The following is a 27,281-nucleotide window of genomic DNA, read 5'->3' on the forward strand; positions in this document are numbered from 1 at the left end:
AAAGAAGGAAGAGGAGGAGAGGAAAAGGAAGAAAGAGGAGGAGAGGAAAAAGAAGGAAGAGGAGAAGAGGAAAAAGAAGGAAGAGGAGAAGAGGAAAAAGAAGGAAGAGCAGGAGAGGAAAAAGAACGCAGAGAAGGAAAAGAAGAAAGAGGAAGAGGAGAAGGAAAATAATGGGCCAATGAATAAAGGTGGCAAGAAATTTAAACTCCCCACACAGAAGTTGTTTGAGATTAAGACCATGCTTCGTTGTGAATGTGAGTACATACCCTTCAACATCATTGTGAGAAGGTGGTAGTGCCTTGTCCATACCACATTTCCCCTGCCTTTGAAAAAGAAAAAAGAAAATCTGTGTGATAGCTCAAGTGCTCCGCGTCACCACCAATGTGCTGGGCATTAGCCTCTGAGCTTCAAGCACAGAGATGCAATACATTAAGCAAATATGCCATAATATGGTGACAATCACGGAGAGATGCTGCGACATGCACCTCCAGACAACAAATGGCATCAGATTTCACGCGAAACATACAATTTCCCCCAATCAATAAAACACCACTGTAGCCAAACTAGTACATTCACAAGAACCACAGTAGTAAACAACAATCCATGCCGCTACCAACATCAAATTACAAAAGCCCACTGGTGAAGGGTTACTGCACTTAAAAAGCATAGTGTAGGGAACCAACCATCCCATCATATACCATCCTAAACCCCTGTTCACTCTAACTCACTAGCAATAACCGACAAAGGTAAGAGGTAGATAAACTGACTCCCAAAAGGAAGCTGCAGAGGATTTACTCAGTGTACATGGTAACCTAGGCATCTGCTATGATCGGGCGGAGGGCCCACAGAGCCGGGGGGCACCCTGGTACTCTGTGACTCCTTTCCACCGTGTGGAGCTTCAAAGCCTGCCCAGTCAGCACAGTTTCAAGCAGCAATTTTTCCACAAAGAGATTAGCACTAGAGCCCTCACTGTTTTCAGCGACTCTAATGATGTGCACATTGTTGCTCCTTGAGCGCCCCTTCATATCATCCAGGCACTCTGTGAGGGTCTTGACCTCTGTTTGAAGCTTACGTAACTGGGCTGTATTGTCTTTCACCACAGGTGTGGTGTGGGCCAGTACTTTCTCTGTGCAGGACACTTTCCCAGCCAGTTTGTTATGACTGGTACGAAGTAGCCCCAGGTCTAAAGTCACTGTTTTGATTTTGTACTCAAGAGTCACTTTGGTGTCCTTCATCGCCGCCAAACTGTGTTCATTGTGTGCTTCCAGCTGCCCCTCTTCTGCAAGCTGTGGCCCGGAGTTCGCCTGCTGCCCCATTTTGGTTTGTGTAGGTTGCACCATACCTCAAGTTGTTTCCAAGGGTATTGAGTCCACTGGGTCACGCCGCCACACAACCCCCCAAGCAGATTCCGTCTCAGCCACAGTGCTATTATTTAATACATTTTTAATCTACATATACTTGCTTCCTTTATGCATCTGTATACCTTCCATGTACTTATGGATCCATATATGTAATACTTTCTTCTAATTAAGCATATTCAATGTACTACCTTAGTTCTCACCCCATCCCTCTCTCAATATATCCTCTACCTCAACTCTGACTCATCTCAAACCTCTTTCTGCCACTCTTTCCAATGCACTTCCCTATTTTTCACCCTATCCCTCCATCAGTTAATACTCTACCTCCACTCTCTCATCCATCCCAAACCCCATACCACTACTATAATCCCCAAAATAACCCTTTCTAGACTCTTCCCTACTCTACCCCTCCTTGCATCATCTCATACCTCTTTAACTATTTAGATTTACCCAAAGCAAGCCTTTCTAAACACTTCCCTCTGACTCTTCTGCCTCCATATTCCTTTTACTCATTCCAAGCCTCTTCCTACTACTATGACCTCCCCAAAAAAGTCTAAATCCTTCCGTCTTCTATCCCCCCACTATCCTTTTCAATCCAAATAACAGACTAACATTTCCACCTCTCAAATTAATTTAATAATTCACTATACTTACTTTCCACTAATCCTTTATGGGTTCCAGAGTAGCGTGCTACTCGCCAAAAAAAACCTTTAACACCTCATCAGGGGTAGCAAGCGCTATATAAATGCAAACTTTTTTTCCTCTTCTATCCCTCCTCAATCCAAATAACTGACTAACATATCCACCACTCAAATTACTTTCATATTTCACTATATTAATTCACCAGTAATCCTTTATGGGCTCTGGAGGAGTGTGCTACATGCCGAAAAAGCACTTCAACGCCTTGTTAGGGGTAGTGACTGCTATATAAATGTCTTGTAAACAATGGGATTCTATCAATGTGAGTGGTGACTAATTTTATATGATTTTGTATATTTCTCTAAACTCGTGAATACACTGAAATGTGAAAATTAGGCCTCTCTGCGGGTGGCAGAATGAGGGCACTGTGTGTTTTTAAAATACCCCTCACACACTATGAATCCCATAGTGTCATTCTCCCATCATTGGGGTCTATCCGTCCCTTTACGGGGCAGGGCGTGCTTCGACCTACGAGTGACGCGGGAGCACTTATATTTTTGACAATAGGCTATGTGATGTGATGAGGATAGTGATATGTGTTAGGGAGTGTAGGGACCTATTTACGTGAATGGTAGTGTAAAAAAAGGGTTAAAAATTCCCTGGCTAGTCGAAAGAATTAACTTTAATGGTTTCGCAAGCTGGGAACATTAAAAGGGGGTTAGTAAGTAGAATTACAAGTGTGGTCTACTTTGTCGACATGACATGTTTCATAGGCAGACCCCTCCTGCCTACTCATCAGGACCTCTGTTGATCCCTACAAAAATACTCAATTCTAAACTAAATGTTAAATGCCTATGGTCCTAAAACTTAACAGCAAAAAGCGGCTGCTAGGTTTAGCCTCGGGGCTTGAGTTTGCCCTTAGTGAGGCATTATCATGAAAAATGACCTAATATGGTCTATTTGAAGCGTGGTGATAGGGCCTCATGAGCCTGTGTCTTAGGGTGATTAGTTGACTGGTTAGTGACCGCATGCCTAATCTGGCTTTATTCCATACCCTTCAGCAGCGGATTAGGCATGCGGTCACATGCGGTCACTAACTAACCAGGAGCTGCTGAAGGATAAAGAATGATCGGAGACAGAGTAAAAGTTCTCAGTAGACTCGCTAACCTCAGACCCCCTAGTGTCGTGAGTGTACTCTGTAGGCAATTCCAGAGAAGTAGATATATGGTTGTTGATAGACTGGACTACATTATCCAGCATGCACTGAGCTGGAGAGGACTGATGAACCGAGGGGTCTAAAGCTGGGCCTGGAGTCAGAACTGATTCTTTTGTTATGTCACTATGATTGATTGATGCAGGGAGTTCAGAAGGGGGAGGGAGGCTTGCAGAATCAGAAAGCGCAATGATAGGTACTGTTACAGAAGTACTCACCCCCCCTTTCCAGCAGAGTCTACAGACGACCTTGAGTTTTTCCCTTGCGCTGTAACAGAAGGACCGTCATCTGTGATAGAAGCTTTCCCCTTCACTCCGAGCCTATCGAACATTGCCGGTAGTGTCTGTCCCTTGGCGGCAGTTACAGCAGGAGTCACAGGTGCAAGCTTGTCAGTGCTTGCAGGGCGAGTCTTCTGAGCCGCGGCCGCAGAGCCCTTCGGATCAGCCTCCTGCTGACCGTGGGCTGCACTGCGGGATTTAAGAGCGGCAGCTGCCGCCTTAGAGAGAACCTTCGGCGGCATCCTTTTTCCAATAGCCGGTGGCGTGGAGCGATAGCCAGAGGAACAGCCGCTAAGCTGCAAAGGGGAGGATTCCAGGCTGAACACCGAGCCAGGTGAGCAGCGGCTAAAACGGGTAGAACGGCACAAAGCCTGCCAGAGCCACGAAAGATTCCGAGATATTTCAGGTCTGATGATATTTAAACGGAAAGTTAGTGCCATAAACAGGATCAGGGTATTACTGCCAAGTTGACGAAGAGTTTTTAGGCAATTTTTCAGGAAGAGGACAGAGCGGTCATTCAGGGGTCCACTGTGGCTCAGAAGAGCAGAACGCCAGCTCACTCGGCCGAGAGCACGGCCACCATCTTGCCCCTTGAATACCAAATTATTTTGTTTGTAACTAAATTTGAAATAGTGTTAAACCTGTGTGGCAAAATAAAGACACTTGCTAGGTGTGTCAGTGCCCCTACCGCTATTTCCTGAAACACATGGCAGGACCTAATTGCAGGGAGACAAGAGACATTGACTAGATCTGTCAAACTCTATGAGATGACACCAGCATTGTATGCGAGAGCCACAGCATGCACCTTCAGCAGCATGCATACCCCTCACCATCTATCCTGCCTGTGGGATGGGTGGTTCCCCTGCTTTCCAGTAGGACTTGATGAAGCTCTCTGAATATGAATGAATATTAGCATTATATATGTGTGCTGGGCGACAGTAGGTAGTTATAATTAGGACCTTGTTTTCTTAGGAATAACATTTCTGTTTTGCTGATAACTTTGACACTGTTTGACAAATCATAACCCATTCGCTGCTTCTGTCGGCCAACGACCGTCGTGAGCACTAGCTGGCTAGTGCAGCACACGTCCGTTGGCCGATGCGCCCCGCCCACTCTTTCCAACTGCAGCGGAATTCGCGCCGCAGTTAAGCGGTTAACGAAATTTTCAAAACTAGTTTGACAGTCACTTCATCTGCTGTCAGGAAAGCTTCAGGGTGATTTGTCAAGCAGGGGCTGACAAAAATGACGGGGTCCCAAAACGCATTTTCCTCATGCAATTTCCCATAGGGATTTTAGAATCGAATACACCCCGAAATGCTGAATGGAATTACAACAAATTTGCCAGAAAGCTAGATCTTGGTTCAGAAAGAGGGCTTTTTGTAATTTGTTGCAAATATGTTCAGTAGTTTTGGAGTAATTAAAGAAAAAAGATTTATGTATATCTAGAGACGATCCTCTGCGGTGGATCCACGGATCAACACACCAACAGCAATGCTGTGATTGACTGACCACAACCCAAGAGGAAAGTTGCAGCCACCATTTTGTGAATCGGGACACGGTTCCTGGAGAGGGAGGAAAATAAAGTGTAAATAGGATATTAGGGATTAGAATACAGATATCCTGACCCCATGTGAATGATGGAGGGGACTGTGAGCAACTCCCTCATAGGGAAGAAAATGTGGGATTTTTTTTTCCACATGCGTGAATACACCGCAGCGCTCAGCATGGGCCCCCCATGTGAATCTGCAACAGATCCGCAGATCCAGCACAAAATAAAAAAAAATACATCCATTCACAGACTCAGTCACACTCTCACACCCCCTTACAACCACTCACACATCCATACACCCATACTGTCACTCACACACCCATACAGCCACTCACAGACCCAGAGAACCACTCACAATTCCACATTGGAACTAACACACCCACTCACACAGTTACATACACACTGATAGAGCCACTTACACACCCACTCACTGACCCAAACAGCCATTCACACACCCATACAGCCACTCACACACCACTCGCAGACCCGCACAACCTTATGCGCACTGCTAAAGAATTTCTGCAGATCCTCTCCTTGCCAGTGAGGATAACAGTGATCCTGGCTTTGATCGTGTCCAGACTGGTCTATGTCAATGCTCTTAATGCAAGCCCTCAACAGTACCCAGAGAACCACTAACACACACACTCACAGACCAACACAGGTACTCACACACCCACACAACCACTCACACCTCCACAGGAATTCAAACACCCACTTACACACTACATTACCACTCACACACACACTCACACACCCATACAACCACTCGCACCAAGTCAGAGACCCAAAAACCACTCACACACCCATTTACACTCTCCTAGAGCCCCTCACATACATCCACTCACAGATTCACACAAGCACTCACCACAAATCTATGCACAGAGTGGGGTTGGCTGCATGCGTGGAGTGGGCCACAGGGCTTGGCCGCAGGTCATATGGCCAACACCCCACTGCGCACTGCCGAAGGACTTGCGCACAGCAGTTGGATTAATGTACGTAATTAAATATTAGTTTATGTAAAGAAAAACCCTAGAAATTCACTGAAAAAACAAAGGTTATAAGGATGTGATAGTGGGGGAATAGCATTAAAAAGCATTAATTCACTATAAATCCAATGGCTACATGGATGTTATGGCTAGGTTCAGATTTTACATCCACAAATCCATAGAAATTCCGCAATTATAATTAGCTCAGGTAACTATAACTCGTCCCCTAAGGTAACTATAACTCAAGCCCTCGTCATACACTGCTGATTACTCCACATATAACATCAGTCATGACATCTTCTATGACATCATTGATATCATTCACTACAACATTTGCTATAAAAATATTGATGATAAAATTGTGCATGGTGGGACACGAGTTATACTTACCTTAGGGCACGAATTATAGTTGTCTGGCATAACTATAACTGCTGAATTTCTATGGTTTTGTATGTGTAAAATCTAAACCTAACCATAACATCTCTGTAACCTTAGGTATTTTTGTGAATATATATCATACCTTGAAAACCTAATGAGAAATTGACTGCCATGACATAAGGCCAATCTTTGCAAAACATATCAGATTTCACCCACTTACCCAGTACTACACCAAAACCCCACAGGCAATAAGTGTTTAGCTTCCCTAGTGAAAGTTTCTATTACATGCCACAGTTTTTATCTAACCAATGGTACACTCTTTCAAGTTGTGCATTGGTGATGTCTAGTGTTTAAAAGCCAGGTGATGCCTTTCCCAAACCAGGGGCCTTATTACACCAAGTGTCCCAAGGGCACAAAAGACGTTTGCACCCACTTTGCATGCCCCGGGGTACTTCGGTATTACAGAAGGGACCGCAGAAGCTTGTGCAGCCCTTTCTGTAGTACCGATAGCGCTGGCGCACATAAATCGCCAATGCTGACTTCATGGGGTGTTCCCTCATTTGCATGGGGGTGCGGCCCATGCAAATCAGGGAATCCCTTTGCGCTGTATTACAGAAGCGGGCGCAGAGGCAAAGAAGCTGTCATAAGGCGCACTGACCGTGTGCCACCTAAAAGGTGTCAGTGCACCCCCTGAGAGCAGCTGTCTTGAGAGGGGAAAGGGGGTCCTATGGGTCCCCCAGACATCTCGCCTGCCGGGGATCTCTAATTCTCATTAAAAGTGCAGGAGGGTTGCCACCAGTACTGTGAAACCAAAGAGCAGCTTCAAAGCAGCTGCTCTGATTTTCACATTAATGCGCTGCACCCAGGGCAGCCCCAGTTCGTGCCTGACCTGAGGGCAGCGGATTCCTCATAATTTGGCACACTTTTCTTCATTGCCCTGGGCACTCCTTTTAAAAGATGTGCCCAGCGAAATGAAGGAAAATGCGCTGCATTTATAATGCAGCCCCAGATGGTGCTTTTGAGGAGCATCATGTCTCACCCTCAAACCATGCCTTTGTATTCATACCCCTGCTTTAGTAGTGTTTTCTGTTTTCACTGTGTTTTATCTCTGTGTATCAGATATGTATAGTCCTGCTCCATTGTTTTAGCATTATATAAATATGCATAAAGGTCCCCTAGAGTCATGTTTAGGGCTATCTCCAGCTTGTAACTACTTATGGGTAGTAGAAAACATCTTTTAAATCTCAACCCTCAAGACCCTAAAGCTAGTATCAAGTGTGTGGCATGGGCCCTCTGCCCCAAAATGCCCACCATTCTGCAACAAGCAGGCAGCCTTAAAAAGATGGAGCAGACCTCAGGCCTCACCCTTGGCTTGCTTTCTCTTACAGTTATTGCAGAAGAGGCTGAAAGGCGGTGCCGCGATTGGTTTGACATGAAGCATGACAAATGCATGCGGACTATCTGGCTTCCACTCCTCAACCACTTGCTGTGCTTACCCATGAAGTTCACGTTCCTCTGTAAATTGGTGCACTGTGAGTAACAATATACGTTCCACAAAGGGGCTAACTGTGGTTCACATGTTAAACATAGACTTACAAAGGTCTACTGAGTGACACATTGCCTGTTGCCATTCAAGTGCCTAACAGACTCAAATTTACAAACACATGGGTCAATAATGAATGGTACTGTGAGCTTAGACGTACATGGACCCACACTGAGTGACACAATGAACATAGTTGCATAGGAGTAAAATGAGTGACACAATGGGCATATTTATTTATTTCAATATATTATTAAATACAACTTGCTACCTTCTGACTTATTCTGGACACATGTTAATGAAGGTCTGATGTAAATGTAAATGTAGTGTATTTTGCAAAGCGCACAGCTGCCCCAACGGGGCGTCCCGGCGCTGTATAACGCTGTGGAACCCTTCCTCGCTCTCCCTGTGAGATGCCCCTCCTGGGCATCCCCAAGGTGAAGCCAGGCATCCCAGTGTTGTAGGGGCCGTTGTGGAGATTAAGCAAGCTATTGCCCAGAGTTGCAGCGTGGGACTCATGATTAGAGTAGGCGCCGAGGCGAGAATTATCGAGCCCGTGGACATTGAGCCCAAGACCCTGCCGCGTCGGGACTTGAACACTGGTCCCAGGCCTGATCTCTGCTTCAGAGTCTGCCGCTCTAACCAGTGAGCCACACTTCTCTGATCTGAAAATGGTTCTCTTGGCACTCTCTGAGCATTGATTGGAAAAACTGCCAATGTCTGTTTGGATAGTGGTTCTCTTAACAATACTCTGGGATAACATACCCTTATTTATGATTGGTAGAGCTGACCCCTAAACAGAGGGTGAGATTGTGTGGGAGTGGTCGGCATCAGTGTCAAGGCTTCCTTTATATTGTCATCTTCAGATGTTTCTTGAGAAGGGGCACTAGGAGAGACCTCACACTCTGATTCAGGGAATTCCAAAGGGGGAACATCTGCATCCTGATGTGTTTTTCCGGCACATGTATTAGACATGTCGGCCATAGAGCGGTCTTCCCCCAGACTTTTAGCCAGACTCCTCCATTATTGTTGATCTTGTTTTTATTGGCCTTAAGACTTGGTAACCAGTGTTAAAAAGTATGTGCTAGCTCTCTAACACATGGTACTATTTGCTTATACCCAATCGGTACATTTAATTGTAAGACCCTAGGACAATGGTACTACATGTACCCAGGGCCTGTAAAGTAGATGCTACTAGTGGACCTGCAGCACTTATTGTGCCACCCACTTAAGTAGCCTTTTAAACATGTCTCAGGCCTGCTATTACAGCCCGTGTGTACAGTTTCAAACCCTTTGGACCTGTAAAATAAACCTTTTGCCAGGCCTAAACCTTTCTTTTTAATACATATATGCATCCCCAAGGTAGGCCCTAAACAGTCCATAGTGCATGATATTTAAAACGCTGGGCATGCACTTTTAACTTTAACATGTCCTAGTAGTGAAACACTCTTAAATGTGTTTTTCCACTACCGCAAGACCTGCATCTCCCATAGGATAACACTGGATTCCCTTACTACAATTAATAAAGGATCAATTTCAATTGGGAGCAGGTTGGAATATTGAGTTTGGTGTCTAAGGAATTGTACTGTAAAACCGTCTTTAATGGTAAAGTCAGATTTTAAGTCACAATTCTGAAAATGCCACCTTTCGAAAGTTAAAAGAGCAGATGATAGACAGAATTCTGAACAAATCACATTCACCCCCAGTGACAGATCTGGGTTGAAGCCATCATTTTTTTGCTCACCGTGCCACCCCAGTTTTGACTTAGCCATATACAAATCAGTCTTGACCCTGCTCCACCATGGGAATAGTCCTGTCCGAACTGCTAGGCCAGGTCCTTCTTGGACGGGAAACAAGCATCCTGGGACCGGTGTCGGGGTATAACCCGTCATCGCCCAGTCTAGCTTGAATCCAGTGGCATTTTTTGCCCTAAACATTTGGGGCCTGCAGTCTGTATTCTGGAAAGCATGCTTTGGTATAGCAGGCAGTTGACCTTTGTGTGTTTCTGCCAGACAGTGAGACAAAGGGGGAGTAGGTGTTGGCAGGATGAGCCATCTCTAACTTGATAGAGGGGCAAAGCGGTCACGTACCACAGTTGCACATCACAGAGGCTCTGTCTCAGCACACTCACACGTGGTTTGACACTTGTCTGTTGTGTCCCATGCAAGCTGGGGACATGGACTAGAGGCAGGAAATTCCAAACACCTCTGAAGGTGGAGACCTCCAGAACCTTCTCCTATTTCAAAGCTGGCACCACGTATAAATAGTGGAACCTCATACCCAACTCTTCAGCACACCTCTGGAAGACTCAGAAGGACTGCTGTGCTGCTCTGCTGCTCTGCTGCAAGGAATGCTACTCTTCTGAGTGAAAACTTGACCAGCATCTTGAACCGAGGACCACTAGTGACCAAAGGGTTAGTTGGCTGGCCTCCTGATCAGAGCCTCAGGGACAGAAAAGGCTCCAACCACCTTGAACCCAACACATGGACTCTGTTGGATGTGAGTCTTGCCACCCAAGTTATGCCAGCCAAGTCCTGAACCCTTAGAAGTAGGCCTGAAGGTGCTCTAGCAGACCAGATGTGGTATTTTGGGCTCCACATTAGAACCTCTGCTGCACGATGCATACCCAAGGCAGGCCCTTGCAAATCACTGCTCCGTGATGCATTCCCGATGCATTGCCAACCTCGTTGACGGCTTCATGGGAACCGCCGTTGCATGATGTTCCTTGATTGCAGGACCTCGCATAGCCCCCCCACAGCTCATCGGAACCGCCACTGTTCGCAATGCTTCATACCCGAATTTAAGGTACTTTGTTCAGAAAGTCTAACTTTATCCCTTATGTGGCCTGCGCTCCATCACAGCAGCCTGACTTTTTCCCTGTCTGGCAAGAGCAGATAATCATAGTTGGCGCTACGTGCTTTTAGGCACTATTTTCACTTAAATCTTTACATTTGCATTTCTCCAGTTCAACTGACTGGATTTGTGTTGATTTGGTCTCAAATCCTTTCTTTGTTTTACTCTATTTGTCTAGGTTGGTGAGTGATTTTTTTCGTTTTCACTTTATTACTGTTTGAAGTGCTGCATAAATACTTAACACTTTTGCCTCTGTTAAGCCTGACTGATCTGTGCCAAGCTACCAGATGGTTAAGCATAAGTTAATTTGGGTTTGCTTGCAACTTCACCCTCAAAGAAATTGTGGTTGCTAGTTGCTGCTTGAGAAGGGTTTCAACACCCTCAACCAGTAACGCCAATTTCCCCCAATAGGTATATTTTGGATAGTGGCTGACACACTATTTGGGCTCTGCTCTACTAGATTGGGTAGGGGTAGTTCCACTGCTCGTTTCAGAGGGCAAGTATTCCCATATCCCTTGTGGATGCTCACAGAACATGAACCTCTGCTCCATCAACAAGGATCTCAGCGCAAGAAAGATTCGGTCAGGATTCCTTATAATAGAGTTGCTCCCAGGGACGGATTGCTGAACAATGCAACAGGCTTCTGATGGCACAGCCTCAGCTGACTCTACTCTGAATATATTTTATCAAAGGCACGTCCACCAAAGGTCTGTCAATCAAAGTACATAAGGCAGTCAGTACCATTTAGTACAGTCGTTCCGACTGTCCGCCCTGTATTATGGCAGTTGTTCCAATGTGCATATTCTGTTACAGGGACTGCCAAGGAAGGTCTGCCGGCTGTGCCGAACAGCCATCACGAGAAAGGACCCGATGCACCGGAAAAAAAAAAGTCCCACTGTATCAGAGTTGTTCTTTTTTGTTTTTCAATAGCAAACTCCTGCTTTGGAAATACTTAAAACTTTGCAGAGAGGGCCATAACACCTAGCACATGTTTGGCAAAGCATCAGTGTGTGCTCCAGTGAAAGCACAGAGAATCCCACCTCCTTGTTGGTGTCTCTAAATATGGTGGAAGGTATTGCACCTGGGGGAGTGGAGGCTGTGCACTGACATGCTTGTGACCTGCCATACTTTATAGCTGCCCCTTGATCTTCATGCACTGATCTGTTTGCATTCTATGACAGCACCCTTTCTTTCTGTTACTCTTTCTCGGTCTTTAGTTATGTATCAGGATTTACATTTTCCAGCCATCAAATCATTGATTGATGTTCAGTAGACAACTGTGAGCGACACAAATAACAGTCACATGGGCACCCATCAAGAGCGACACAACACAGACTTAAAAGACTAAACTGTAAGCAAAATGATGAATATAGGGGAAACAGAGTTTACAACGCAGACCGAACTATGCAGTGCCACAATGCAGGGACTAGAACCAACACGTTGTTACCACGCATTCCATTACAATGCAAGTCATTACAATCACTTGCTTTAGAGAATGCATTGTTGTATTTTAAATCCAACACCTTACCTACTATTGCACAGACTGGAGTTAGAATAGTAAAATATACTATTCCAAAGTCCAGCGCTTGCCTAAGGCAAGTCGTTGTAACGATTTACGTTGTAATGCAATGCGTTTAAATGCCATGCTTGTTGTATTGCCCGTGTTGTAAAGGCATGCACTGTAAAAGCATGCGTAAACACATTATACATTCTGAATATAGAAACACTGGGATCCTAGTGGGAGCAACACAACTAACCCTTAAGGATTCAACTTTAAGTGACATAGTTGTTGTAGAAATACAAGAGGCCAGAAGTACATGACACAGTCAACATGTAGTTGCCAATTGCAAGTGACATAATGGAACAGCTGCCACCTGTGAGTAACCTATAGAGCAACTGTGAGCAGAGGATAGCTCAATGGTACACTGAAAAATAGAAGTGTATTGGAGAATGTGTGTGACAGTAGGACAAATAACACACACAAGGGACCATAGTGTGAAGCGATGACAAATCACAAACAGTGAATGACACATTGAGGAGGAAGGGACAAGGGCCAACTGAGTGACGAGTGGACACCTTAAAGAAAGGTTCACAAACCCCACTGTGAGTGTGACAATAATTTAAGTTCAATACGGGCTAACAGTGTGACAAGATGAAACTAGACTTCCAGGGGCCAACCCTGAGTTTTGTAATCAATGAAATGTGGTCCACTGTGAAATGACACTCCATCTATACATACTGAAATCCCCTGCAAGTTGCACTATAAATGCTGAAATACAGTGACTTACCCCGAGTGACAGCGTAGATAGCAAATTGTCGGTATGTTTTTGTAATTTTGTTCAACAACTCAAGTTTTTTTTCATTTCTATTTAATACTGCTGCCCACCCTAGTGATGACCACATGGTGCAAGTCTAAGATTCCGGTGGAAGGAAACTTCGGGAACACCTATGACAATGTTGACTCAACTGTGGACAAACTGTCCAATCAGTTCCAGATAAACATGGCTGTGAAGGTACGGTTTATATCTTGAAAAGAGCCTTTCTCTTGCCATTGGCACATCTTGCTTTCCAACTCTCCATTTTCTCTTCACCTCTTGCGCTGTCTCCCCTTGATTCTCTACCCAGATACTTTCCCAGTGAACTTTTTCCCTCCATTGTCTGGCTTTGTCTAAAAAAAGACCATCCCAAGTAGGGAAAAATAGCTCTCTTTATCCGGGTCTGTATCACCAACAATAGACATTCCAGACTGTTCCTTTATTTGATAACGCCTGCTGTGACGTCATTCACCAGATGCGGTACAAAAGGGGGTGGTGATGGACGGAGCATCTGAATCAATCAAACACTCACACCCAGTCAAAGGATCTGGGTTTAATCCATCACCGTTCTTCAGCCAACTCTGCCACCCCAGTTCAGACATGGCTATATGCAAATCAGTCTGACCCTGTGCCTCATGGGAACAGTCCAGCCCGAACTGCCAAGCCATGTCTTCCCTGGACCGGAAACAAGATTCCGAGGACCGGTTTCTGGCATTCCAGCAGTCTTCGGCCCGGCTTGCTTGAACCGCTTTTGGCCGCCATAAGTGTGGCAGGGTATGCTCAGACATGAGTCCCTTGCTCACTTTGCCACTGGATTCAAGCAAGCCGGGCTGAAGACGGCTGGAATGCCAGAAACCGGTCCTCGGAAGCTTGTTTCCAGTCCAGGGAAGACATGGCTTGGCACTGTTCCCATGAGGCACAGGGTCAGACTGATTTGCATATAGCCATGTCTGAACTGGGGTGGCAGAGTGGGCTACAGAACGGTGATGGATTAAACCAAGATCTTTTGACTGGGTGTGAGTGTTTGATTGATTCAGATGCTCCGTCCATCACCACCCCCTTTTGTACCGCTTTTGGCCGCCATAAGTGTGGCAGGGTATGCTCAGACGTGAGTCCCTTGCTCACTTTGCCACTGGATTCAAGCAAGCCGGGCTGAAGACGGCTGGAATGCCAGAAACCGGTCCTCGGAAGCTTGTTTCCGGTTCAGGGAAGACATGGCTTGGCAGTTCGGGCTGGACTGTTCCCATGAGGCACAGGGTCAGACTGATTTGCATATAGCCATGTCTGAACTGGGGTGGCATTGTGGGCTAAAGAACGGTGATGGATTAAACCCAGATCTTTTGACTGGGTGTGAGTGTTTCATTGATTCAGATGCTCCGTCCATCACCACCCCCTTTTGTACCGTCATTCACCAGATGGCCCCTTTAATGTTCTCCTTCTTGATCACATTTGCATGTTCCCTCATGTCTCTTTCCAAACCATATTCTCAAAATGGTGGATCAGAAACATTGTTTAAGGATCACAAGTGGTAGCAGTGGCTTTTGGTGGCCAACCATGGCTACTGCTAGCTCTGGACATGCAGTGGGAAGGCCAGAGTCAAAAGCCTGTGACATGCCGGCTCTGTCATAGCACAGAATTGTGATACCATTCCATATTGCTCTGTAATGTCTCAGTATCAAACCGTGATTATGAAAGCTGAGGTGCCAGGCACAGAGAGTTGGAAAAACTGACACTAGAAGAGAGTTTATGCAGAGAGGAAGGTTACTTAGATCATGTAGCCGCAGTGATTAAAATAACACCCTTCAATACTAACTGAGAGTTGCGTCCTCGATCTACAGGTGTTCCCACAGTCTCTGTGACAAAGAGCCAGGCCACAGCCTAGATCAGGGGGTCTCTCTTACTTTTACCTAGGTCTATACAAGTGATAGTCAAAGTATGGCACGTGGGCCGCATGCGGCCCTCCTGACCTTTACATGCGGCCTCCTGGTCAAGTGCAGCACTGGGCGAATGTTTACGTGACTCAGCACTAACATAAAAATATGTTAAATAAACCGGCAAGCATTTATTTAAAGGTTCATTTAAATTAAGGAAAGGAAGTAACTAGAGTGCCCTGCACCACTACACCTTCATTTATAAAAACAGCTTGCAGTAAAAGTAAGATCAAGTTTGTCAATAATTCATTAACTTGCAGAACCGTTTCACCATAGTACATAAGATTATCAGTGCACTGAGTAGTCTTTTTTTAAAGTGATAGTTTTCAAACATGAATTGAGAAACATTCATTCTTCCCTACACCCTGATAGCAATGCCAATAGTGTACGAAGAGGCAAGTCAGTTGTAATGTGCATCTTTTGAGGGCTGGGGTTTCTATTATACATGAACAACATATAATTTATGAAATCAAACACTAGAGAAAGCTTTGTACAGTAGACATCCCGAAGTCATATTTTGAACGCTTTATGTGCTGATGTTAAAAAGAGGAGGGAAAGTAAAATAAAATAATTACCTAGGATCACAGTTTCGTTAAGAGGAGAAGCCAGGATTAATCCCAAGTTTTTGGTTTCACATTGTGCAATATAATACACTGGATGTATACGTCTACCTTCCCTTACAACCACCTTACCACAAACCCTTCCCCAAACCTCAACTGCTACCTCGCTAGTATCAATGCTGCTCCCAAGTACATCGCAGACCAAACTTGTGGCCCCATGGAGGATGTTTGTGAGTAGCCATGGTCTGTACCTTCAACTGCCCCACTCTATAGTTTCTCCTTCCTTTTGAAGCACACACAAAGACACAAACTCCATTAACTCTATATCTCCATTTTATCTTCTGCTGGCAGCAAGAGGAAAGGCCCAAGCTCCCAGATGTAAACATCTCACCCCCGGAAATGATGGATGACATGAGATCAGACGTAACGGATAGGAGGACAAAACTGAGCAAAATGCTATTCCTAATAAAGGCTATCCTGGCACTAAGTGTCCTCCTCATCTTTATAGCGTGAGTATAAATTGACACTCAACCCAGCGGCCTAGGAAGGGGGGTGCGATGGGTGCGGGCCGCCCCGGGTGTCAGCACTGAGGGAGGTGACAAAATGTCAAAAATATGTGTTTGTAAATAAAAAAAATAATTGGGTTGCTCACAACACTTTAAAAAAAAGTTATATTATTTAAAACGAGTGGTGCGCAGCAAAGAAAAAAACAGAAAGGTAAAACTTTAAGTATCTTATTTTTCCTTCTTTTAATAATTTCAATGTGGAGGGGGGTTGACAAGAAATTCTCCGCACCGGGTACCACCAGACCTTGCTTCGCCACTGACTCAACCCACTCTCCAGGTCCTAACTCGAGGGCTCATTACAATGCTTGTATGGAAGAAGTCAGACTAAAGAGAGGGCTGAGATAAAGAGTCCTTCAGTACACCGCTGTCCTACCAGGATTCAATACTGGAATACTGCTGTAGGAGTCATCATGACCAGTATAGAGTCAGCAATCGATATTGAATTTCCCCAATAGGAGTCAGTGTCAGAGTGTGCAACAGAGCTGACAAAGAATTGCTCATAACACATATTATCGGAAGCATTGGGTAAATATGCATACCCAAATAGGAGCAGGAGTGGTCCTTTGGCAAATGGCTGGTAGTGAGATGCCTCATAAGGAGATAGAATGGGATTGACAAACTGGGAGTCGGCTTCCTTCCTAATGGGGCTTGCCCTACCAAGAGTTTCCAAGGGACTATAAAGATGGGGGCAGCACTGGACTCCACTGGGACAGACTAGTTGGCCTTTCGGAGAGATCTGTTTGTGTTATCTGAAAGTGAAAGGGTTGAATCCAAGAAGAGCTGGCTCAGCCGTTCATCTGTCATTAAATGTATAACAATTGATTCGTAATTAACTTTATTTAATCACCCAGAGAGGATTTGTCAATCAATTAAAATTCATTTATTTGGTTAAAATACATATTAACCTTAACAGACACAACGAAATAGACATAATTACAAATACACTTCTACAGTCAGTCTTCCCGAGCGTGCCTCATTCTAACAGCAAGAAACCAATGGAGGGTTTTGGCTCACAGACAGAAAATACCAAAGAAACGCCAGTGCTGATACTCCACTTCTGCCCTTTTCACAGTGCATTGAACTGAAACAATGTCACAGCAACCACTTTTTCCGTTGGATTTAATCCAAATTACTATCAAAATTCACATAAATTAGTTACCAACAACAAAATACATACATCTTTGAATTTTGGAAAGACAACATCCAAACAACATTGCCCTAAAAAAAAAATAGATAGGACACCCGTTAACCCATGCAGACCTCACTTATGCGCACTCTAGACAAATCATTTACTCAAATTGACCAACCCAGTCATTCCATCAATGCACTACCTTCACATACCATGCACACACATACCCAAGGTAATTTTTGAAAAATTACAAAAAATTGCACAAAAGAATTTTCAATAAACAACATGGCCACCAAAAGGTAGATTAACTAGGTCGAAAACATTTTCAAATGTGTTCTTTGATTGGCCAAAATACAAGGGCATTTCATTCTAACAGCAGTATTTAAAAAGCTAGCAAGACTAAAGGTAACACATTAATCAGACAATAACTGTAGAAACAATAGCGCAGGACGAACTGGAGTAAAATTCCGACCCTTCAGCAGTGGAATAAGATACACTTTCCTTGGTTTATCATAAAATCCACAAAACGTTGTAAGGTGCAGGGTATCTTGCAGAGACACCTGGTCGCAACTACAAGGGCCCAACAACTTTAAGTTGTCCCGTCCTCTTCGAGACACTAGCAATAAAGAGAACTGGTTAAACTTAAAGCTAGTAAGTTAAAAACAATGGGTGCTATTAGTCACAAATGTGAGATAGAGTTCCATCGTCTGAACCGTTTTCAACAGGATAACCCCTCGGACTGTAGATTTATGTATTTCCTGACTTTCACGTCCCGTATCCTATGCATTAAGAAGTGCTCTTTAACGCATTTCCTATCAGACTAGACCAATCCCCATGGCTGGTACATAAATCTGCCCTCCCTAATTTCCAGAAAGACTCCAAGATATACATAAGCCACAGTATGTGGTGGGCATTATCAAGGGAGATTCAGTCCCACAAAATGTCCTTATTTAATTTAGTTACAGCATTTGTCCAAATGTGTACTCAACACAAGAGGGGGTGGAGGAACACTATATCTGGAAGATAGCTCGCACCAAGTCCCCCATGAATAATAAATGATGGAGTTCCTTGAGGCACGCAGAGCAAGCACCTAAGGAATTTATTTTCGATAATCTGTAGCTGATCAATTTTCGCATATCCTCATATATGACTACTGTATAAAACTTTAGGACGAACTTTTGCCTAATATACATGCAATAAAGCCTTCAATGGCCGCCTAGCTAATCTGGAAGCAAAACATAAAACAACTGCTGCATTGGCCCTAATAAACTCACTATGCTTAGCTTGAAACAAGGGTTCCAATTCAGAGTCAAGTATCAATCCCAAATAGGAGAATGCACTGATCTTCGATAAGGTATGTGCCCTCACCCGCAAAGTTTGAGACTAAGTTGATCATGGTCCTGCCTCCATTACTGAGTATGTATTAAAATTAATAGCTAAGTACAACCCCTGCATAAAAACCACAAAAATTTCCAGGAGGATTTTCAGACCACTCATGGTTCTAGCCATCAGTACAACGCCGTCCGCGTGAAGAAGTACTTGCAAAGAATGTGTACTATTGGGGGACAATCTGCTTTTGTTGCCACTAACACCTGTTCTAGTCTATTTATATACAAGGTGAATAGAAAAGGAGCTAGGATGTACCCTTGCCAGGCCCCTCAGTTTTAAAGAATTGAGTGCAGAGAGAATTAGCTGTATAACCAACTACAGCCGTAGTATTGGCACGAACAGCCCTCAAGAAGTAAACAAAATCAGAATCAACCCCCACAGACAAAAGGATTTTTCATAATTTAACATGGTTCACTCTATCGCAAGCTGATGGGAGGTCCATGAAGGCCAAGTGTATAGAACTCAATTGTGCCACTACATACTTGTTTATGACCATTTGCAAGTTCCGGCACTGGTCGACAGTGGACCTACTGGGTCCAAATCTGTACTGCAGTTCGGGCAGACTATTGTTTTTGTCTGCCCAAGTAGTCAGTCTGTCTCAAAGAACCCGCCCCCCCTCCCAAGACCTTCGCCACTGAATCAATTAGAGAAATTGGCCTGTAGCACTGGGGATTGTCCATATAACCATTTGTTTAAAACTGGCACAATAATAGAAGTACACCAGAAATGATGAGGACCTTTCCTGACAGCAGCGTTTAGGAACTGAGTCAATACTGGAGCCCATATCTCAATATCACTTAGATGCAGATCTGGTGGGGATCCCATCTGGGCTGAGGGCCTTGCTCTTCCTCAGGCCTGATATACGCTTTTTAACTTCTTCTAGAGTAAATGTTAAATTTGAAGTCCCCTCCACAACCAACATAAATTCAGGAACAGTTTCAGGTGTCTCAAAATTATAAATCCCTGCAAAATGGGAAACCCCTCTGTCGGGGGTAATATGATGGAATAGGAACCCATTATAATTGGTAGCTTAACAGGGCTGGTTAATAATACTAAAAAATAGGGTACTATTCCTCAGACAACTCGCTTGCAATAAATGATCCCAGGCTTCATTTTGGATAGAATCCATCCGCCTTCTGAGTTGTAGATTGTAGTTAGTTCGGCAAGCTGCAATTTGTATGGCGTCTCTGGGCTTAGACTTCATTGATCTTTGTAATCTTCTAAGAGCTTGAGAACACCCTCTATCAAACCATTTGCATACTGACTTAAAGCTTCTTTGAGTGTAGAAGACTAAGAAGGTCAGAGGCTTTCCGGGAAATACTAGAAAAAGCCCCTAAAACATCACTATATGAGGACACAATATTTAAGCACACAGTAAACTCAGATGCACAACCCGAGAACAACTCACTCCTAAAAATCTCAGGGGCCAAGTCAAGCCAAGTCTTCTACCCTGATTATTTACTGGCCATTCGCTGTTATCCCCTTGCGTTTTGATTTTAACCGAATGCGAGTACCCTAAAGAAATGCATACTTGATTATGCTCACTAAAAGGGCCCTGAGGGACATTTATATAACTTATCTTGAAAAATAAGGAGTCAGAAACAAAGATAAAATCCACTGTGGCGGCACAACCCCTCCCAATAAAGGTGGCAGGTACCAGAGGCAGCGGATTTGTCAGTTATGCTTTATGCATGGTTAATATCAAAAGGGGGGACACATTCAGATGGGACAATGAAGACGTATAAAAACCATCTGTCCTTTTCCTCCACTGCAGCGCGTTCTCGTACATCAAGAAGTATAACACGGACATCCTCTTTGACAACCTTTACATCACTACCTACTTCAAAATGATCGATGCACGCCGCAAGAAGCAGGTGAGTCTGACGACTGGTACTGGCTGGAGGGGAAAGTGCGCTGGGGAAGAAGGCATAGGCAGCCAGAACCAAGCTCACTGCTTGCAGAATGGGGTAGGGAGTTCAGGGCATATGCTCTTACCTGGATCACTGGTTTGGTTGCACTGGTTCTTCACATTTATATTGGTAGGCCATTCATCATCCAGTGCTCCCTCTCATTCTATGTAAATCTATGGCCTCTGACGCTATCTGATTCTATCGCTGCTGTGCTTTCTGTATGAATATGTTTTCACCAGATTTGCTACACAGGCCATCATCCGCTTCATAGCCTACATATTTCACCACACTATGGGGCCGATTACGATGTCGGTCGGAAAGTCTCCGACCGCTAGTCAGAAACTATCCGACCGCGATTGGAGGCTTTCCGACCGACGAGGTCAGTTTGTGGTCTGACCGCCCAATTACAATGTCAGCGGTCAGAATGTAAACCGGGCAGTAATTATGACGCAGTTCCAATTGGCTCTCTGAGTCTTTCGGCCGGTCGGAACTGCACCGTAATCCCCTATGGACAGCGTTTCTGCCATCAGAATTACGATGTCGGTTTCTGACAGCGTTTCCGTGCTGGCCTTCCCGACACAGGTAGGGTGTCGGAAAGCAACTTTGGGGGCCCCTAGCAGGGCCCCTTGCCTCCGTGGCCTATGGTTGGTGATCGAGGGGATACCTAGGGTACCCCCCTGTAAATCACTGCACTGTGTGGCAGGCATCATGGGGTGCCTGCCAGAGGTTGCAGGGTTTTCTCACACACACCCATTTCTCTATGGGAACTTGTATTACGCCCAGTTTACGGCTGTAACACAAGCTCCCATAGGGAAAAAGGAGAATGCGACTGAACAGTGTTCGTCACATCGTAATCAGGCAGTCAGAACCACTGACCGGAGGTCGGTCGGTTGGTCGGTCCCGAGACCAAGACGGTGTCGGTCAGAGTTGCCATCGTAATCAACCCCTATATGTTTCTAGCTCACAAGGATCAAAAGTTACTTTACAAAAAGCTCACACGTTGTACCATGAAGACAGATTAGTTGGAATGATTTACTGGTCAACTCTCAGTTGCTGATTGCTGTATTGAGATGGTAAACTGGATCTAATGAGGTGCAACTTTGCCAGGCACTACCAATACTTGTTCAAGTTAGAAAATAACAAAACAATACTGCTAACGATTTGCAGCATTCAGTATTCTAATTGTGTTGTTCCTGCCACATCATTTTGTCAATACTCTCAAATAATATGGTTTTCCCCTGCAAAGTAAATAATTCCATTGGCCTTCATTACGGTCTCTCTCCAATAAAAGTCCATGAAAACATAACCATGATGGTGCCGAAGTGGGAGGAACTCTATTTTTTAATGATGTAATTCCAAAGACTGACACCTTGAGCAATAATGATATTAAGAGGCTACAAAATAGTTTCCTGTTGTTCCATAATTGTCCCTGATGCCAGATGATGGTCCAAACCAGAATCTTTATCGAAGGCACATACCAACCTAGCACAAGAATAGATGGCGTTCTCACCCATTAGTCGACGCATTTTGTGAATGAGGACACAGAGATTGCAGGTTACTGAAGTTTATAGAAACTCAGCTAGAGTTTTCAGAGCTCTATCAATAAAATGTCTGCATTTTCAAAAGAAACTAAAGTCCCGACTTAGAGTTCAGAGGGGCTCTAGGCTTGTGTGGAAAGTTTCTAATTCTGGGGGAGAACGACCTGGCAAAATGCCCTCAACAATTCTGTCAGCACTGGGTAAGTGTGCTGGTGGTTGACACCCGCTCTTGTTTTTGAAGACCATGTCCATTTTTTTCTTTATGAGACTTTGACCTGGAGCAAGAGAGAGAAATGCAGAAAAGAAAAAAAGAGGAATGAAGATAGAAATAAGACAACAGTTACAAGGAGAGAAAGCAGGGATAAAAAAAAACAACCTGCAAATCATATGTAGGTCTGCAAGGAATAGACGATGGAGACCACCTCCCTTGGGCTTACAGAGCTGGAAAATTACTGCGAGGTGAATGGGAGGGTAGCCCCTTCCACTGGGCCTGGCAGCTTTAAACCATATTTCTGATGCTCAGGGCAGGAAGGGTATCCTCCAGGACATCATACTCATGGTGGCTGTGTGGCCTAATGTAAGGGGCCCGAGTATGGTAGCCAACCATCAGCATTCGGCAGGTTTAGCCTGCAAATAGAGATCTAATCCTGCCTATACAAAGGCACTGCAGGACACCCATAGTTCTGCATTTTAGTGCCTGCACTTTTACACCTTCCAAAGGAATAGCAACTCTCACTCGTTAAGCTTTTGATGAGCTGTGAAAGAGATCCTTGGTTGTGGTAAGGAGGAAGGTGCTGCACAAAGCAGCTACAGTGACACCTTCAGCAGCTAAGATGAAAACAGCCTTGAACAAGTGAATGAAACCCATGCACAGGACCTGTCCTGGGAGTATGCCCTTGGTGTCTACGTCTTCCATTAAACCAGCTTCAAACGGCTGCCACATTGTCAGATCAGTGGAAGAGGCCCAGGGAGAGTATTATTTGCCCAGAAATAAAACAGTTGGTTAAATTCATAGACATAAGACTGCAGTGCACTGCTATATATTTACCACTGTATTGTATTTAGGTGAATATACCATTCGACTGGGCACTTCACCCCTCCCAGGTAATATTCATTCCATTTTTGTAAATACATTTTGATGGCTCACTATCGTACCAAATAGGGAGCAAAGCAAAATGTTCAGAAATGTCATTGCCCACGAGCACAAAATTTGGCCAAATGGGAGACTGGGATTAAAAAATGTGTATCTTGTTTCTATATTTCCAACGGATGTATGATGTTACCATGCGATCAAAATGATCGCGGTACATCACAACGCACTTTTTACAACGCAAGTCGTTACCACGACTTGCGCTGTAAGGTGCTGGACTTAGGAATAGTATAATTTACTATTCCAACTCCAGCCTAGGTACAGTAGGGGAGGTGTTGGAATAGTAAATCTACTATTCCTTAGTCTAGAGCGCCCTCCAGCGCAAGTCGTGGTAACGACTTGCGTTTTAAAAGCTGCGTTGTAATGGTACTGCAGTGTTTTGACTGCGTTGTAAAGGTTGTTTACCATTTCCAACTAGTCCACTAGACCACAGGAAGAGTGCTAGTAATTCTAATGGCAAAGCCAAGGGACTGCCCTTCCATGGAAATGACACTCTGTAATGGGCCCTGCTCAACTAAAGAATAGAGTGTTTATTTCTATCATATTTAGGTGAAATGCTAAAGCACAGATTAGATGTCTAAGAGCCCAGTACCTTTTGGACCAGGCACCACTGTGGCATGGTATATACTGATATTTATCACTGGTGTTTCAAAGATAAAGAATGTCATTCCATTTGCATAATATAGTCCCTTTTCTAAACTTGTTGCTCCAAATGTGTAATTGCGAGCAGTCAAGGCTTACTCCAGGAGAAGGGAAAGAGATTAGAACTCAAATATAGTATGAATAGGAATCACAATCGTTAAACTCAATCTCCAGTCGAGTTATCCTTTAAGAAGGCTGTCTTCAGAGGCTGGGAACTGGAATGAAATACCAACAATCTGCTATGTGACACATAGTTCCTCTGCTCTCGAACAAACGTCTGGTGTTTTCTGCATATGAAATGTGTCTCTGCACATGCAACATGTCTCGAAAGCCACAAAGTGTCCTGTGAAGTGCTAATGGAAAGATGCCACCCTGCTGTCCCGCGGCTTTGAGGCCCATGGGTGGGAGGCCACCTCTCCTGGGTCCCACAGGAGCCATACAAGTGTGGCCATGGGTAGGGCACTCTCCTCCCCTCGGTTGTGCAGCACTAGAACATGGAGGTGAAGTGGGATCCCACCCCTTGGGCATTGCAGCACTAGACAATAGCTGTGAGGCTCAGGAGAGTTTGCCACCCTCCCCTGGGTCTTTCAGTGCTAGACCACGGCAGGAGACACAAGGGTTGGGCCCAAATCCCCTGGGCTCCACAGCACTAGACCATAGATGTGAGACCTAGGGGAAGTGCCTACCACCTCCCCTGGCAGCTCCGGATCATGGTGGGAAGGTGCAGGGAGGGGCACCCCTATAACCTGGGCTTGCAGCTCTACACCACTCTTGGGAGGCCCAGGAAAGAGGGCTAACCTGCCCTGAGTTCCGCTCGTCCAGGCCTCACAGCTCTAGACCACAATTAAGAGGCACAGGGTAGTGTGGGGTACCTTCCCTAGGCTTGTAGCTAAGGAGAAGTGCTGCGAGGCTCAAAGGAGGTGGGCTCCCTTTCCTATCCCTAGGCCAAACCTTTAAACCTAATGTGACTAATATCATGTTTTTCCAGTCAATAGAAATGTAAAATATATGAACGTATTTTATTATTGTTAATATTGATGCTTTTATTATTTTGCTGATATGTGCACCAGAAAAGTTGTTTCTTGCAAATTCGCTTCAATAATAGTTTATTGATGGTCCTACCTGTGATGTCATTCTGATGTCATTTCCTTTAACATTGTTTCTAATGAGTAAGAGCTACGGTGTAGGAGGAAGCGTGTTACAGTTGCTAAGATTGTAACAATGGTGCCAGGGCAATTTCAAGGGCTGATTATTGTGATATAAAACAGTTATCTGTAAAAAAATGAACATTTAGCATCCCGATCCCGGTGAAGGGGTGGCAAACAAAGGCTTGCAAGCAGTGTTTCCTGATGCTTAGGGGCTCTTTCACTACTTACAAAAGAGAGACTGGTTTATGGTTCATTGAAATGTAATTTGCCGGGAGCCCTTGGAAAAGAGGATCTCTGTATGGCAAAACGCATCCATAGCCCCTCCAAAAGTCTGTTCACGTCTGGGATTGGCAGTTTTGGGGGCGAAAGAACGGGCTGCAATGTTAGACAGGAAGCATAAACGCCTGCTACCTGGACCATCAGGACCTGGAACCAAAATCACTCCCCCCCCCCCTGATTCCTAATTACAAAACGTTATGCCAAGATTTCTACTCAAATGTATAAACTTTCACAGTTCACACAATCACCACTAGAGGTCAATGTTGCCTCAAAACAAATTCTAAGCGGGAACAGGTGACTTTAATTCGATCATCAACATAAAGTAATCACTACATGAATGAAACACCCTGCTTACGTGACATCCTGAGTTACGTCACCTCAGGCAACCACTAGGGTAACCCAGCAACGCTCACGAATCACAACGAAGCATTTCCCTATACCATCCAACCCAACATCCATCAGCTCATTTATCTGCTTCACTGCAATATTACAGTGCTAAAAAATATTACAGTGTCAATAAGCCATTTTAGTGGCAGATGTTCACTATGCTATTATGGTATTTACGTTCAATAAGAACAATTGATAGACAGAATGCAGAACAATGTTATACATTCACCCCAATACAGAGATCTGGGCCTAAATCCATCAGTTTTTTGCTCCCCATGACATTCCAGTTTTAACCCAGCCATATGTAAATCAGTCTTGACTCTGCACCCAATGGGAACAGTCCAGCCTGAACTGTCAAGCCATGTCCTCCCTGTACTGGAAACAAGCATCCTTGTTCCTTTTGCTCTTGTCACCCTAAGTGGGAAGGGTATTCCCAGACATGGATTCTGTGCTCACTATGCCACTGGATTCAAGCTAGCCTGGCTGATGCCACTAAACCAGTCCTAGGATGCTTGTGTCTGGTCCAGGTAGGGCCTGGCAGTTCAGGCTGGACTGTTCCCATGAGGCTCAGGGTCAAGTCTGATTTGCATATAGCTGGGTCTGAACTGAGCTGGCAAAGTGAGCTAAAGAACGATGATGGATTCAACCCAGATCTGTGACTGGGGGTGAGTGTCTGAAAAGTTTCAGCGCTCCGTCCATCATCTCCTTGTGTTTGCTTTGTTCACCCTAAGTTGGCAGGGTATAACGGGAGTTCCTTGCTCACTTTGCCACTGGATTCAAGCTAGCCTGGCTGATGTTGGGTGTTCCCCGAAATAGATCCCAGGATGCTTGGTTCCGGTCCAGTCAAGACCTGACTTGGCAGTTCTGGCTGGACTGTTCCCATGAGGCACAGGGTCAAGTCTGATTTGCATATAGCTGGGTCTGAGCTGAGGTGGCAAAGTGAGCTAAAGAACACGATGAGTTCAACCCAGATCTGTGACTGGCAGTGAGTGTCTGAAAAGCTTCAGCACTCCGTCCTTGTGTTTACATTATGGTTTTCATGTCAACAGTCGCTCATTTCAATGCCTCAAGTCCTGAATTGCATGAAAATCTAGCACTATTTACTCACCATTCTGCGACAATGTAGTACACTGTCAATGTAAGCTGGGAGTTCTTCTCAAACTGCACAAAACAAGCCGCGTTAAAGGAGACAAACAGGTATTTGGCATTGCTCCCCTTCGGTCTCCCTAATAGGAAATAAGACAATGTCGCAGAGATGCTGACATACATTTCTCTTTTGTTCCTGCCGCCGCCCACCCCACACTTTGTTGCTCTTTCACTAGGCCTCAAAGAGCAGACTCTCTATGCCCCCTACTTTTCCTTTTACACCTTATAGCATGAGCTGATTCGCAAGATTCTGTCGCTACACAGGGCCAGCTTCAGCGCTGGGGGCGCCCTGTGTGACAATGTTTGTTGGCACACCCCAACAATGGCATAGCAAGGGGGGTGGAAGGGTGGCCCGTCCCAGGTGGAATGGGTTTTGGGGGCGGCCGTCACAGGATTT

The 27,281-nt window shown here is 44.8% G+C and overlaps 1 protein-coding gene across 1 annotated transcript in view; it reads left to right on the plus strand.

Moving 5' to 3' along the window:
• Window positions 1-27,281, plus strand: part of DCST1 (DC-STAMP domain containing 1) — a 128,888-nt gene that overhangs the window by 33,037 nt on the left and 68,570 nt on the right. Inside the window, exons 8-12 of the mRNA XM_086945516.1 lie at window positions 32-254; window positions 7,790-7,933; window positions 13,186-13,307; window positions 15,952-16,109; window positions 20,459-20,558. Coding sequence (XP_086801642.1) covers window positions 32-254; window positions 7,790-7,933; window positions 13,186-13,307; window positions 15,952-16,109; window positions 20,459-20,558 — 747 coding nt within the window. The remainder of the gene's footprint in view (window positions 1-31; window positions 255-7,789; window positions 7,934-13,185; window positions 13,308-15,951; window positions 16,110-20,458; window positions 20,559-27,281) is intronic.

Source organism: Lissotriton vulgaris, chromosome 12 (genome assembly GCF_964263255.1).
Source record: "Lissotriton vulgaris chromosome 12, aLisVul1.2, whole genome shotgun sequence".
In the NCBI taxonomy this organism is placed as follows: Eukaryota; Metazoa; Chordata; class Amphibia; order Caudata; family Salamandridae; genus Lissotriton; species Lissotriton vulgaris.